This window comes from Elephas maximus, chromosome 23 (genome assembly GCF_024166365.1).
Source record: "Elephas maximus indicus isolate mEleMax1 chromosome 23, mEleMax1 primary haplotype, whole genome shotgun sequence".
Classification (NCBI taxonomy): Eukaryota; Metazoa; Chordata; class Mammalia; order Proboscidea; family Elephantidae; genus Elephas; species Elephas maximus.
The window spans coordinates 67,624,575-67,641,152 of NC_064841.1; the positions used below are offsets into that span (position 1 = coordinate 67,624,575).

At 38.4% G+C, this 16,578-nt stretch overlaps 1 protein-coding gene across 3 annotated transcripts in view; it reads left to right on the forward strand.

Moving 5' to 3' along the window:
- Positions 1 to 16,318, forward strand: part of TPP2 (tripeptidyl peptidase 2) — a 90,976-nt gene extending 74,658 nt beyond the window's left edge. For 2 of the 3 annotated variants that reach the window (XM_049867664.1, XM_049867665.1), the window contains 5 exons: positions 2,469 to 2,565; positions 3,601 to 3,731; positions 10,317 to 10,524; positions 12,921 to 13,040; positions 15,397 to 16,318. In XM_049867664.1, coding sequence (XP_049723621.1) covers positions 2,469 to 2,565; positions 3,601 to 3,731; positions 10,317 to 10,524; positions 12,921 to 13,040; positions 15,397 to 15,486 — 646 coding nt within the window. In that variant the 3' untranslated portion in view covers positions 15,487 to 16,318. Of the gene's footprint in view, positions 1 to 2,468; positions 2,566 to 3,600; positions 3,743 to 10,316; positions 10,525 to 12,920; positions 13,041 to 15,396 lie in introns of those variants that run through there. The other variant, XM_049867666.1, reaches the window with a different exon arrangement.
- Positions 16,319 to 16,578: the final 260 nt, after the last annotated feature.

Consider the following 16,578-nt stretch of genomic DNA (forward strand, 5'->3'; position numbering starts at 1 on the left):
GACTGGTCTTGGCCATTTTGAATCGGACAGTCATGATCTGTTATGCTGGAAGTGGCAAATTGAAGAGGAATGACGTTGTGTTCGTCGTCAGAAAGAACATTCCAGGATCTATCCTGAATTATAACACTGTCAGTGATAGGATAATATCTGTACGCCTACAAGAAAGACCAGTTAATACAACTGTTATTCAGATTTATGCACCAACCACTAATGCCAAAGATGAGGAAATTAAATATTTTTACTAACTTCCGCAGTCTGAAATTGATCAAACATGCAGTCAAGATGCAATAAGTACCCGTGATTTTAGAGCCAAAGTATGAGCTTAAGTGTATCGCACCTAAATTTAGAGACCATCTCAAGAATAGATATGACAACATTAACAATAATGACCAGATTAAGTTGTGGATGACACCAAGGGCATCATACATGAAGAAAGAAAAAGGTCATTAAAAAGACCGGACAAAAGTAAAGACCAAAATGGATTCAGGGCAGCTTGAGAAGACAAAGTATTACAGTGAAACTGCGAAGACCTGGAGTTAGAAAACTAAAAGGTACGAACACACTCAGCATTTTTCAAGGTAAAAGAACTGAAGAAAAAATTCAAGGCTCCAGTTACAGTACTGAAGTATCCTTCAGGCAAGGTGGAACCCTGGTGGTACAGTGGTCAAGAGCTTGGCTGCTAACCAAAAGGTCTCCAGTTCAGATCTACCAACTGCTCTTTAGAAACCCTGTGGAGCATTTCTTGAACAACACAGGAAGCACCAAAGGAAGATGAAAGGTATGCAGAGAGTCACTGTACCAAAAAGAATTGGTTGATGTTCAGCCATTTCAGGAGATAGCATATGATGAAGAAATCCAAGCTACATTGAAGGCACTGGCAGAAAATGAGACTTCAGGAATTGGCAGAATACCAATTGAGATCTTTCAACAGCGTGAGGCTGGAAGCTCTCACTAGGCTATGCCAAGAGATTTGGAAGATGACTACCTGGCCAACTGGCTGGAAGAGATGCGTACATATGCCAGTTCTAAAGAAGGGTGAGGCAGCGGAATGTGGAAATCATTGAACAGCATCATTAATATCTCACATAAGTACAGGTTTGCTGAAGAGAATTCAGAAATGGTTGCAGTAGTATACAACAGGGAACTGCCAGAGATTCAAGCTTGATTCAGAAAAGGATGGGGAACTAGAGATATCATGGCTTGATGTCAGATGGATCCTGGCTGAAAGCAGAAAATACCAGGAAGATGTTTATCTGTGTTTTATTGACTGTGCAAAGGCAGTCAGCTGCACGGATCATAACAAATTATGGATACCATTGCAAAGAATGGGAATTCCAGAACAATTAATAGTGCTCATGAGGAGCCTGTACATAGACCAAGAGGCAGGCGTTTGAACAGAACAAGGGGATATTGAGTGGTTTAAATCAGGAAAGGTGCATCAGAGTTGTATCCTTTCACCATACTCATTCAGTCTATGTGCTGAACAGATAATCCAAGAAGCTGTTCTCTATGAAGAAGAATGTGGCATCAGGACTGGAAGAAGACTCATTAACAACCAGCAATATGCAGATGACACAACCTTGTTTGCCGAAAACAAAGAAGACTTTTAAAGTATTTACGGATGAAGATCAAAGACCACAGTCTTCAGTATGGATAACACCTCAACACAAAACACATCCTCACAACTGGACCAGTAAGCAACATCATGACAAATGGAGAAAAGATTGAAGTTGTCAAGGATGTCATCTTATTTTCATAAAATAATTATTTCATTCTCAAAGTTAATAAACTTTACTTTTGCTCTATTTACTAGGAAATTTGGGGCATATTTTACGTGAGTTTACCATATGTGACCTGTCTTTTGTGCTGGATAATCACCCGTGGCATTTTAATTTATTTTTATCCTGAATGCATGTCATCAGGAAGAATTGACGTAGGATTTTTCACCTTCCCTATCTGGGTACATGGAATGTCTCTTGACTTTTTTTAAGACTAAGTTTTTCAGAAATGTTTACAGTGTTCTTTTTTCTATCTGGGTACATGGACTGTCTCTTGACTTTTTTTAAGACTAAGTTTTTCAGAAATGTTTACAGTGTTCTTGTAGCTATTAGATATTTGTAAAGATTTTAATCATTCTAACCATTTCTTAATACACCTTCCCTCCTTTTTATATTGGTGAAGCTGGTATGTAGGAAAACTTGATGCTTATTTCTCTGACCTTTTTAAACTCTTAACTTAAATAATTTTCAGTGTGATTTTCTTTAAGTAAAAGTTAGAATACGTGTTATAAAATCCATGCCTAAGATAATGATGACTTCATGTCTTTCTCAATAACTATACTTATGTGTCAGGTTAATGGCTGATTTCATTGGCTGGAACTTGTAAACAGTGTTAAATAATAGAGAAGACAAGAATTGTTTTTTTCTTTTTTAAAATAATGAATGTTTCTCTCTTTCTCATGTACATAGGCTGGATTCTAATGATATTTATAATGAATTGAAAGAAACGTATCCTAGTTACCTTCCTCTGTATGTTGCAAGACTTCATCAGTTGGATGCTGAAAAGGTTGGCGGTATTCATTTTTAATATCAGTATCTTGTTTGTAATAGTCTTTAAGGTTTGTATTAATAAAATACATTTGTGTTCTGTTCTTGCAGACAGAAGATGGTTTTTCTTAAATTGAATGTTTATTAAACTCTTTTCATTAAGCTCATTGTAGAACCTGGCCACTGCTCTTGAGTTTAGTTTAGGAATTGTGCTCGTGTTTGCTCAGCAGAAGTAGCAGTAGGTAAGGTACTGTGAAGGTTGCTTTAGCGACCTTAACCTGAAGAGGGCCCTTAATCTAAGGCACTGAGGGCAATGATCCTGGCCAGTTGCAAATTCAAACACATTCAGCGAAAAAAGAATCCCTACTGTATAGTAACTTTGTTAATGATTCTCACTTTGAGGAATCGACCATAGTTGTAGACAGTCTTAATGTAGACTAGCGCTCATCAGTAATCATGGCAGCAGGAAAGTGCTAGCTATCATCAGTTAAAAGTTATCAAGGGTTTAGAGTAAATACAGGATGTTTAAAGGAGATCTTTTTAAAGATTTTAACATGAGAGTAGCAGATTACTGAGAACACGATCAGAATTATTGTTAGAGTGACGTTCTTGTTGACTGGCATTTTTGAGTTTTAGTGATGAACTATTAAGAATTCATTTCATCAGCTAGTTGTACTTTTGTTTTTATGTGATGTGGGACTGGAGTGACATAACTGATTGCATTTCCAACATTTTTTCTTAAAATACATAGAAAAACAGTTGGGAAAAACACTTTGTTTTTATGAGCATTATATTTCACTTAACTTTGTCACCGTTTATCAACAGGTGATGTAAATCAGATTTCTGTGTCTGAGCTGAGGTTCTCTGGAGATGCTGACAATTACGAAAACCAGATTAGGAGATAACCAGAGCCCCCTGGGCTACAAATAGGTTCCATTGTCCACCTTCGCTGGATTTGCAGCCCTTATTGTTGAAATGACAAAAATGAAAATGCACTGGTATACTGATTGATGTATCAGTTTGGTTTCCTTACTACTTATTTTTTTCTCCCTAGGAAAGGATGAAAAGACTCAATGAAATTGTTGAAGCTGCAAATGCTGTTATTTCTCATATAGATCAGACAAGCCTAGCAGTTTATATTGCAATGAAGAGTGACCCCAGACCTGACGCAGCTACTATAAAAAAGTACCTAACCAGTAAATACTCTTTCTTGCATCTCATTTCTTAGTTACCTTTTTAAAAGTTCGAGATGGATGTTATTGAGTGTGTTCTTCTCTGCTGTTTGTTAGATACTTATTATTAGAATGACCAGTAGTTGGATAGTCCCTACCTTGGGAATTTTATGATGAGGTTTTTCAATTAAGTTAAGCAAAAGGAAAAGTCCTTTGGTTTCTCTGCCATTGGGTGCTGTCAAGAGGTGAAGGAATTTGAGTAGTTGCAATAAACAGTCCAGTCATGTGAGGATTTATGTAACAGGTTTTAAACTATTGTTTAAAACTATTTAAACTATTGACTAATTGCATGAAAAACCTGAAATTCCGCTTGTAATACCCAGTAAAGAGTTGTGCAGTATTGTTGGGGGAGAAGAAAGGGGTTAGTCCTCATTAAACCTAAGGTTATATGGAAAACAGAGAGGCTTAACTGGGCTTATAAGTGACTGATGTGTTTCCTTCTTATTGGAGAGTGTGATTTCCAAATACTGGTTTAAAGGTCCCGCAAACCTTTGAACCAGTCTGGTCTTTGGTCACTTTGACCCTCCTGGGAGCTCTCACCATCATCTCCTGGTAGCTCTCCCAATATCAGTTTTTCCTCTGTCTTCACTTTGGTTTATTTTAAACTTATGGGTCATGAACTTCGGAGGATAAGAATATCTTCATTCTCTTATAGTTATTATGAGTAATAAACCAGAGTTGTCTAGGGTGCCTGAAAGTACTGTCATTTTCCTTAGGGAGTCCAGGAACTTCAGTCAGAAGAGTTTTTTCTACCATAAAATATTTGCACTCTGAACTGCTGGAACTCCTGCGTTACATACGTTGTTCGCACTGATGTTGTAGGATCTTAGGAATCTTACAAACAGTAGTTTTCAAGTGGACTGAAATTTATTCAAAATTGTTTTTTTTGCCGTTGTTAGCACCCTTTCATATTTTCCAAAGAAACAGATTCAAAACATTGCCTTTGGTTTTTCTTGTTGTTAATAATAATACTTAAGTGCTTATTATGTACAAAGAACTATTTAAGGCATTTTAAATAAGTTCTCTTATTTAAATTTAATCTTCTAAACAACTTGTGAAGTTGGGACTTTTTACCCCGTTTTCACAGAAGAAGACACTGACGCTCCGAGAGGCTGAATGCCTTACCTCAGGTCACAGTGCCAGGAAATGGGAGAGCCAGAATTCAAACCAGGACCTGTCTCCACAGCCTGTGCCTTTTTGTTTCTGACAAGCAGCTCTTCATATTCTTAACCTCTTCTTATTCAGATTAACTTCCCTCATTTTTACTAACAAAAAAAAAATGGAAACATCAACTCACCTTTGCCTGTATACCCATTCTTGGTGCTTTCCTTCTGCCTCTGAAACGCTTCTCTTTCTCTCCAAACACTGGATTCTCTTTCCCCTCCATCTCCTTCCTAACTGCACTCCGTTAACATGACTTTCTGACTTCTAACAGGACTTCTCTTCATTCTCCCTTCAGGATTTTCACCTCAGCCTGTTGTTGCTGTTGGTTGTTAGTAGACTCCTGTTGACCCCACCTCAGCCACCAGACATTCAGAATTCCTTCTCCTCAGTTGGCCTCCAGTTTATAGTAAGAGTAGTTCCACCCTGCAGTTTTACTTTTTAATAGTAGTCAGTGTTAATATTATTACATGATTTTCTGGCCTTGATCATTTTAAAACTATCTTCCCCAGAGTGTGAGCGATTACCTAGTTGCCAGAAACAATGGCCTATTTGAATCTCCTCTGACCTCCCTACAGCATCCAACATCAGCTGTCCCCTGTGCTTTCATAACCAAACCAAAACACATTGCCGCGGAGTCCATTCCGACTCCTAGTGACCCTGTAGGACAGAGGAGAACTGCCCTGTAGGGTTGCCAGGGAGCAGCTGGTGGGTTTGAATTGCTGACCTTTTGGTTAGCAATTTGTGAGAACAATATAATTTCCTAAAATTTAGGAATAGAATAACATGTTGGGGCTCATTTGGAAATTTTGGTAAGCATTAAGGTTCCTTTATTCCTCCCGATATTTTTGGCCTTTGTTTTCTTAATTTTACCAGTCACAGAGGAAAATCTTAATTCCAGGTTAAAGGTAGCCAGAAGTGTAATATTATGTTTTCAGTCTCATACTAGTCCACTTTTTCTTCGGTATTTTTATCTCAGTGTTTTTTTCAGTGTCTGCCCTAGAGGATGTTGAATGTTCTGACTCCAGTGGCTACTAAAAACTATAATAAAATAGGGTACTGGTTGTTCAAGAATACAGCTACAGAGACTTTCATATATACTGAGCTAAAACTAGAAAGGAATCATAAGGCGTTGTAAAAGTGCCAGCATTGAAGTTAGAGTAAATTTTTGGCAAAATTGAGTCAACTTGTCCATCCTTAATTATATTTTAATTATATTTTCCCAAGCCTTTGCTTTGGCCAAAATGAAATGGACTTTGGCCAGATTGTGTTTGAATGGAGGACCATATCCAGACGTGAAATACATTGCTTCCAAAGCAAGATGCTCTCAGGAGATACTGTTTCTTATAAGTATTGTCTCTTGGCAGGTAGCAGCAGACCTAGTTAATGTAAGGCCACCATTTTGTAATCTTAAAAATAGTGTTAGCTTTTTCTAAGTAATACCAATTTTTCGTTAAACTGCAGTTTAGTTAGTGCATTATAATATCTGATTCAAGTTAAAATCCTTCCTAAAATTGTACCTGTTATCACCTTGGTAGGTAACTAACTAGATTCGATTCAGAAGGTATTTATTGAGCAAACACTGTGTGTAAAACATCACTGAGAGGGATTTAAAAAGTGAGCAAGACACTCTGTACTCTTAGAAAACTTGTGATTTAATGAAGATGATGTTGCTAGATAGAACATGATTAAGACATAATATTTTAAATTGTAGAAATCTAGAAAGGAGTAGTGACTTTCCTCTGAGTGGGGAAGACCTTCTAGATGAATAAGGTATTCAGTCTGAGCAGGTTAGTACTGAGAAGAGATTAGAAAAGGGATATTCCAAATATACGGAGCTTAGGTTATTTGATCAGCGGATGCAAAAATAGAAAAGGATCTTACCATTTAATCCAAGGTTTGCAAGTACAGGTCATCTATTCCACCCCCACCTTGCCTTCTTGTGCACTCTTCATTCTTCTGGGCCTTCTCCAGGCTGCTAGGGCCAGTCAGTATTGGCATGACGGATGAAACGTGCGCTGCCAACCCAGTTCTGTTCCAAGGCCCCTTTTTTCCTTTGCAAAATGGAAGTAATTGTGCCTGACTCCTCGAGTTGTTGTAAAGAGTAAATGAAGTGCTACTAAAAAGACATTTAGGATGACACGTGTCATCTAAAGGCTTCAGGGAGAGTGGCAAAGAGGAACCAAAAAAAAAAAAAAAAAAACCAAACATGTTGCTGTCGAGTGGATTCTGACTTTTAACAACTCTGTAGGACAGGGTAGAATTGCCTCATAGGGTTTCCAAGGCTGTAACCTTCATGGACTCAGGCTACCACATCTTCTGTGGAGCAGCTGGTGGGTTCCAACCACCAACCTTTTGGTTAGCAGCCTAGTGTTTTAACCACTGCTCAGTAAATGAGCGACTTACATGTCCCTCAGCTTTCAAGTTCCAAAAAGTTATTTGTAAATCCTCTTGTTCTTAAGTCCAAAGTAACCAACCGAGGGTTTTATTTTGTAATCCCCAGACATATTTCCACAAATAGAGAGTGAAAATTGGTTCTTTAAAAGCTTTAAAACTCTTTGCTGGTAAATCTTAGGCATCTTTTGGGCTTAGTTTCATCTGCATTGCAGTGTATTAAGGTCAGTAACTACCCTCTCTGATGAAATCGGCAAATATGAGAGGAAATTTCTTGCCAGCTTCAGTATTCACATTGCCTCGCCACTGACTGTGGAGACGTAGATGCAGGTGGGCTTGGAACCACTGAGAACATCCCAGTCTTGGCAAACATTTCATTAGCAGCACTTTTCATGATACTTCGCCTTCAAGTTCCTAACGTGTAGCCTCCTAAATTCATGTACAACTAATAGGTGTGCAAGGTTAATAGACTAGCCATTGTGCACCCAAGTTGTTGCATACCTCCTCCCTGCCGCCATTTTGGTAATTGCCTTTCTTGCTAATGATTGTTGATTTTTATAGGAAGTCCCAACAGATTTCACATGTTGCACATTTTACTGTGGGTCTTGCAGAATCATCATTACTGTTAGTCAGTTCATCCCATATCTGTGTGCCACATTGTCATTTTCTCAGCACTTTCAATCCCCACTTGCTTCCACGCTTCTCCAGCCTGAGTTGGACAAAGTGCTTCAGCTAGCCAAAACGTTGTAGAGACTACAGCTTTTCCCTAGAGGACTTGTTATTACATTTCGTTAGACAACTCTTTATTGTCTGTTCTGTGCCAGGCGTTGTTCTAGGCACTTAGAATACATCAGAAGAACAGAGAATGCCTACCACGGAGCAGGGTAGTTTACCATAGCGACTAAGAGCACGGCTTCCAGAGCCAGACCGTTGAACTTAGGATCGTGGACCTGCCACTTACTAACTGTGGGACCTTGAACAAATGGCTTAATCTCTTTGTGCTTCAGTTTCCTCTCTTGTATAATGGGGGTAACAATGGTATCTTACTCATAGAATTGTTTCGAGTGTAATTGAGTTAATAATGTTAAAATACTTAAGTCATTTGCTGGTACAGTCATAGTAGCGTTAAGCTCACTCTGTACATGAGAGTTGGTGACTAGAGAAGTTTCTGTGTGTGTCTGTACATACGCATTGATGAATATGAAATAAGAGTTACAAGGAATCCGAAAACTTAAAAGATCAACCCAATTAAGAATTGTGTGGTTGGCACAATTTGTTGTTAAATGCCATCAAATCAGTTGCGGCTCACAGCAACCCTTTGTACAACAGAATGAAATGCTGTCCAGCCCTGTGCCATCCTCGTAAGTTTGTGTTTGAGCCACACAAACAATCGTGTTGACACAGTTTAGAACCTATTAGTCTTTCAGTTCCATTTCTTTATGGCATTCTTTTTCAACCAGTTTCCACATTTGAATGTGGAAATTATTAAACAGTCTCATTGATATCACACGCAAGTAAAATTTTGCTGAAGATCATTCAAAAGTAGCCACGGCAGTACTTCAACAGGGAACAGCCAGAAATTCAAGCCAAATTCCGAAGACGACATGGAATGAGAACATCATTGCTGATGTCAGATGGATCCTGGCTGAAAGCAGAGAACACAAGAAAGATGTTTACCTGTGTTTTATGGAGTATACAAAGGCATTTGACTGTGTGGATCATAACAAATTATGGATAGCATTGCAAAGATTGGGAATTTCAGAACACTTAATTGTGCTCATGAGGAACCCGTACGTGGATCAAGAGGCAGTCGTTCACACAGAACAAGGGGATACTGTGTGGCTTAAAGTTAGGAAAGATGTGCTTCAGGGTTGTATCCTTTCACCGTACGTATTCAATCTGTATGCTGAGCAAATAATACGGGAAGCTGACTGTATGAAGAAGAACGTGACATCAAAATTGAAGGAAGACTCATTTACAACCTGTGTTATGCAGATGACACAACCTTGTTTGCTGAAAGAGACTTGAAGCACTTACTGATGAAGGTAAAGACCACAGCCTTCAGTATGGGTTCCACCTCAACATAAAACAAGAATCCTCACAACCGTACCAATAAGCAACATCATGATAAATGGAGAAGAGATTGAAAGGTGTCACAGATTTCATTTTACTTAGATCCACAATTGACATCCACGGAAGCAGCAGTAAAGAAATCAAAAAGCGCATTGCACTGGGCAAATCTGCAAAAGACCTCTTTTGAAGTGTTGAAAAGCAAAGATGTCACCTTGAAGACTTAAGGCTCTCCTGACCCAAGCCATGGTGTTTTTCAGTCATATGCATGCGAAAGCTGAACAGTAACAAAGACCAAAGAAGAATTGATGCCTTTGAATTATGGTGTTGGTGAAGAATATTGAATATACCATGGACTGCCGAAAGAACAAACAAATCTGTCTTGTAAGAAGTATAGCCAGAACACTCCTTAGAAGCAAGGATGGTGAGACTGCGTCTTACATACTTTGGACATGTTGTCAGGAGGGATCAGTCCCTGGAGAAGGACGTCATGCTTGGTAGAGGATCAGCGAAAAGAGGAAGACCCTCAACAAGATGAATTGACACAGTGGCTGCAGCAGTGGGCTTAAGCATAACAACAATTTTCAGATGGCACAGGACCGGGCAGTGCTTCGTTCTGTTGTACATAGGGTCACTGTGAGTCGGAACCAACTCTTCGGCACCCTAACAACAGCAACAACAACAAGAACATTTCAACCAAGTGCCGCTCCCCTTTACTCATACAGCATGTATGTGTAATATAGTGGCTCGTTTGGTTTCTATGAATAATAAGGAATCTTACTTGATGAATAATACAAGTGTACGTATGCAGATATACAGTGTTTCTGCATTGTAAATCTTAGGCCAAAAATTGCATGAAAAAGACTAAAGACATTTTACTGACATGTGAAATATGCTTTGGTTTGGTGTACAGTGACATGGACAAACAGAAGTCTACCCTGGTAGATGCCCTTTGTCGAAAAGGATGTGCCCTGGCAGACCATCTTCTTTACTCACAAGCTCACGATGGGGCTGTTTCCGGTGACACAGAAGTGAAAGAGGAGGAAGGAGAAAGTGTTTTGGATTCTCTGACGGAAACTTTTTGGGAAACTACAAAATGGACTGATCTTTTCGACAGTAAGGTAACTTTTCTGCGTCTCAATTTCTCATAGTTCTTGGTGATTATTAGGTCGAAAACATCTTCTCTCTTGTGCTGAGTGGCTTAGCTGTTTCAGTTGACTGGCCAGAAGGGGAAGGAAATAGAAGTCTTCTCAAAGGCGTCTTCTTGCTTTCTTACGTCTGTTTATATACTAACTTGTTTGAGGGGCAGGTGTTCTGTTTAGTGTAGATATTGTTGGTTTTTCCTCAAAACTCTTTGAACTCTAAGTAATTATCTTGATTTATAGTTAATCAGTTTAAAAAAAAAAAAAAAAACAGTTTAAAACAGCACCAGTGCACTTTTTTTGGATTTTGATTATTATTACGAAGGTTTTAAAACTGTTTTAGCTCCCTAGCATGATACTTGCGGGAGAGATTATATAACTACAAGGTTTTTTTGTTTTTGTTTTTTTAAATCTTCCCATGGAGATAAATAGATGAAATCAGTACATTTTTGTGAAATCAGTCAGTAGAATTCCCCTGTCAAGTACCACCTGTTGTTTTGTTGTAGTAGACAAATACTTGTTTTCAGAATTGAATATGGTAATTTGCCAGAACACATTCTGGAAAGACCAAAAACCTGTTGCTATTGAGTGGATTCCAACTTAAATCAACCCTATAGGACAGACCCTGGTGGTGTAGTGGTTAAGAGCTACAGCTGCTAACCCAAAGGTCGGCAGTTCAAATCCACCAGGTGCTCCTTGGAAACCCTATGGGGCAGTTCTACTCTGTCCTACAACGTGACTAGGAGTCGGAATCCATTCGATGGCAGTGGGTTTTTTGCTGCTGTTGTTGTTATAGGACAGAGGAGAGCTCCCCCATGGGGCTTTCAAGGAGCAGCTGGTAAATTTGAACTGCCAACCTCTTGGTTAGCAGCCAGGCTCTTAACCACTGTGCCACTGGGGCTCCAGAATTCTGGAAGTAGGAGAAAATTTTTTCTTATACATGCTTCAGGTTTTTTCATAACAGCACAGTGGTATGTGTATGTACTTGTATTCAGGAAACTGCAGAGATCAGTATTATATAGAGGTTAGGAATTCAGAACTAAAATCATACCCCCTTGAGTTTGAATCCTACCTCTCCCGTTTTTATCTCTTTGACCTTAGGCAAGTTACTGAACTTGGATGCCCCGGTTTCTTGTGTCTTGAATGAGGATAGTGACAATTTTTTTTTTTTTGAGTTTGAATCCTACCTCTCCCGTTTTTATCTCTTTGACCTTAGGCAAGTTACTGAACTTGGATGCCCCGGTTTCTTGTGTCTTGAATGAGGATAGTGACAATGCCTACCATAGACTGTTACGAGTGTGTGTTAAAAAAAAAATGTGTGTTAAGTACCTGGAAAATCGTCAACAATATTTGCTATCGTTGTTAACAAACAATTATTGTGTATCTACTCTGTGCCAAACAGTACTTAACTCCTGGAAACAAACATAGATAAGAATCTGGTCCCTGCCTGTGGGGAGCTTAACATCTAGTCAATAAACACTTGATGAATATCATGATAAAACTGTGGGATAATTGTGTTTCTGCAGTATTGTTGTTGCTGTTGTGTGCCATCGAGTTGATTCCGATTCATAGTGACCTGAAAAGAGTAGAAGTACCCCCCATAGGGTTTCTAGGCGTGTAATCTTTACAGGAGCAGATCGCCAGGTCTTTTTACCCCATTGGAGCCACCGGATGGGTTCAAACCGCTTTCAGTTAGCAGCCAAGTGCTTAACCTTTGTGCCACCAGGTCTCCTTGTTTTTGCAATGATACTATTGTATTAGTCTATGCATGGAATTACTTGTCTGTTTACTAAGTCTATGGCAATAATTGTAGAATATTTGTTTGGCTCTAGAATACAAACACATGTGACAGGATTCTTGTCTTTGAGGACATTCTCTGTGTTCTAAAACCATATAAATTAATGGTTGCAAATAATCTGACATGCAGTGATTAAAGGTATAAAACTTATCCAGAGGACGTAGTTGAGAGTAGTTACATGTTTGTAGAATCTGATACTTTATCAATTTTTGTCATTTACAATGTTGGTAACTTACAGTGGCTCTTTATATTTTCTATTTCTATCCTAATTTGCGTTTTTAAATCCTTTACACTAGCTCTGCTTTCTTTCACGTAAAGTGGCATTTTCGTATGGATTCCAACAGCTTGAGATTTACCATAATGTTAGTTTTCTTCCTAAAAATACATTGTTAGGTCTGTGGAATATACCCAGGTCTTTTGAAGATACTAATTTTTTTTAACTTGTAAAAAATTTACTTGGTGTATAGCATATTCATTTTAAATGTCTGTTAAAACCTTGATTTTTTCATTACTAAAACTGTATGCCTTAAAAATGTAAATATTTCATAGGTAACCTTTATCTTTTTTTATATTGTAGGTTTTAACATTTGCATACAAGCATGCACTAGTAAATAAAATGTATGGGCGAGGCCTTAAATTTGCAACTAAACTTGTGGAAGAAAAACCAACAAAAGAAAACTGGAAAAATTGTATTCAAGTAAGTGATATTTAACCTGTCACTATTAAATGTCACATCAGCATTGCATAGTGCAAAGATAGGTAAAAAGCCTTAGTGTAGTGATCTGATGACACTGATTTTATCACGGCTAATTCCTACTGTAGCGTCCCTCAATGGTGCAAAAGGTAACCAAAAGATTGGAGGTTCGGGTCCACCAAGAGGTGCTTTGGAAGAAAGGCTTGGCAAGCCACTTCCCAAAAAATCAATTGTTGAAAACCTTATGGGGCCTAATTCTACTCTGACACACCTGGGGTCACCATGATCAGAATTGACGCTGCAACTGTTTTGTTTTGCTATTGTTTTTTAATTATTACTGTAGCACAAAGGTGATCTGAATTATAAAATAAATACATGGGAAACATTCAATAAACAATTAAAAATTTTAAAGCATTTTTAGTTTCTATCTAGAAAACCTGTATTGAGCCTCACTTGGTTTTAGGAACTGTTGGCTTTCCAAGTGTTTTCAACAGAAGCAAAAATACGAACAAAGTTTTTCCTTCATGAAGAAAATAATTTCTTTTAGATACATATTTCTTCAATCCTAAAATGGGTGCATTTCTAAGATTTACATTTGATTTTATTCTTCATTTAAGTTGATAGACCATTTTGTTCGTTATATTACCATATATTGTATTACATCCAGACAAATTCTGTAGTTAAGCCTTCTGCACCATTATCAAATATAAAAATTTACTAAATTCTGCCAAATTCCCCTTAGTTTCACCTTGTCTCTAGACATGCATGATTAGTTTCTGCCTAAAGGATACATAGAAGGTAGGGAGTTTTGGTGGTGCCAGTTCACTTTCGTGAGAGGTGCCTGGGGTCTTAAACGCTAGCAAGCGGCCATCTAAGATGCATAAATTGGTCTCAACCCACCTGCAGCAAAGGAGAATGAAGAACACCAAAGACACAAGGTAAATATGAGCCCAAGAGACAGAAAGGGCCACATAAACCTGAGACCAGAAGAACTAGATGGTGCCTGGCTACCACCAATCCTTGCCCTGACAGAGAACACAACAGAGAATCCCTGATAAACAGAAGAGCAATGGGATGCAGATCTTAAATTGTCGCTGGTCTAGAAGAAGTGTACCTTACTGAGGCTGTCATTCAGACGTAGAGCTGACCAGCAGGTCCCTGTACAAGTGTTTGATGATGAGAATGCATGATAAGTGATTTTTACTCTTGGAGCTTTTCTGTTTACCCCACTAGTCAGTCCAAATGGGAGACGTGGAAAATCAGCTTCTTCAGGTCTTTGAACAACTAAGAGAACTGTACCTGGAACTAGCTGTTAGTGTGTCTACTGTGATACCACGTAGCGTCTAATCCATAAGCACTTATATCTGTGATGCGAAGGTCTCGTCTGATCTGCCCAGACGTTCACGTCGGGATGTATTTTATGTTTTAACTTGTCTCCCCTCCGTGGTTCCCCCCTACTGTCTGCTCTTCACACAGCAGCCAGAAAAGATGTCTTCTGACACCTACTGGTGCATCCCCACCACACTGAGAATACAATGGAACTCCTCACTGTGGCCCACAAGGCCCTACGATCTGGCCCCTGCCTACCTCTCCGACCGTATCTTTTATTACACCTCCCCTTATTCATTCTGCTTGTGCCACATTGGCTAAAACAGTCGTACCCATCCCACCTTAGGCCCTGGGCCCTAACCGTTCTGGCTACACAACCTGCTGTTCACCAGATTTTCACATGATTGCTTTCTTCTTGTCGTTCTCATTTTAGTTTAAATGTCACCTCCTCAGAGATCCCTTTCTGCGCCATCTAACTTGACTGGCTAACTTCCCCATCACTCTGCATATACATCAAGTTTTCTTTTTACTGTATACTTCATATATCTTAATTGTTTACTTACTTATTCATTTGCTTATTCATTATTTATGTCTTTTCTGCATAGAACATAAGTTTCTTGAAAGTAGCAAATTGAGTTTTTCACTGTTGTTTTCCCAATGCCTATAACAGGCATTTAGGAAAAAATGAATGAAAGGAAATGAGGTGGGCAGAAAGGTAAGGAGTAGGTGAGTTAAGTTGGAAGGAATAAGGGCAGACAGGTTAGTAGGTAGGAGGGAAAGAAAGAAGGTTAATAGGAATAACACTCAGCAGAATAGGTTGGCAAAAAGGAAAGTTGTCAGTAGAAAGAAAGGTTATTTGGTAGGAAAATTGGTTGCTTGGTTGAGAAGAAGGAATGTTAGTGGATTGATAGGGAGAAAGGGTCTGTATGCTACTACTTTATTTATTATCTAATAACAGACTGTATCCTAAATATTGAACCTGAAAAACCTGTTCCTTACTTTAATAATAGATTGCTCCGTTTTGTTTTAGCTGATGAAGTTACTTGGATGGACTCATTGTGCGTCTTTTACTGAAAACTGGCTCCCCATCATGTACCCTCCTGATTACTGCATATTCTAAACTGAGAACCAAGACTTAAAATTTTAAAAAAGAAACTTTTATAGTGAATGGGTATAAAAACAGATTTGTGGCATTTTTAGTCTAATGCATGTTTTCATCCGCTATCAAATACCGATTATTAAACGATGTGTATTTATCGGAGAGTTCACTGGCGTGTGGCTTCGTACATGTAAACCTAGACCGCTGACATCGTGGTGTTTTCTTATTGCCTCACATTGCTGGCAACAGGATGTGCCCTGACTGCCAGCGCCAAGGACTTTCAGCTGGGTTGCAGAACTACATGCATGACAGATTTTGAGCAGTAACTGCAAGCCTGTAAAATTTTATTATTTTATAAATGAACAGGGTTTTAACATGGCTTGACTTTAATTTTTTCAATTGTATGAAGGCCTTAAAAAAGCTACATTTAGCGTAGCTAAAATTATTTGTTGGACTAAAAAGTAACAGAATCTCATTTCACAGATTTTTTTTGTTTTTGTTTTTGGCGAACGTTTACATTCAATAATGGGGAAAACATGAAACCATCACAAATGTGTGGCAATTGCTGGAGCATAACTGACTCAGTAAATCTTCATCTTGGAGCTATTTCAGGCAAATCATTTTTAACACTGCCCTGAAGGTGCAGAGCACCGAAAGGAATTAATAATACATGTGTAAGTGCCAGACAGCTAATTCTTCATCAGGTATTGTGAAGATACACACGCGGTATGTCTGTTAAATTGAAATAATGTAAAACACATGAATAAATGTGCAAATCCAAGATCACAGTACACCATATGCACTCTGATACCTTAATTTTTTTTATAAACAATAAAAATGAATATGAAAGCTTCTTAAAGTTGGTCTTAATTTTTCATAAAATTTGGAGTTAGAACAGAAATTATATATTAAATCAATAGACAAAAAATTCAACATGAGGTAATTTATATCATGGTGTTTCTTACAGGCTGGCAGTCATTTGAATGTATTTCAGAGTTTAATTGTGCTATTATTACCTTTTGTGTATTTCAACTCTTTATTATTTTTATCTTTCCGTCTATTTTTCCTGCTTTTAGCACCCTTCCTCCATAAAATAAACACAAGCAGACAATA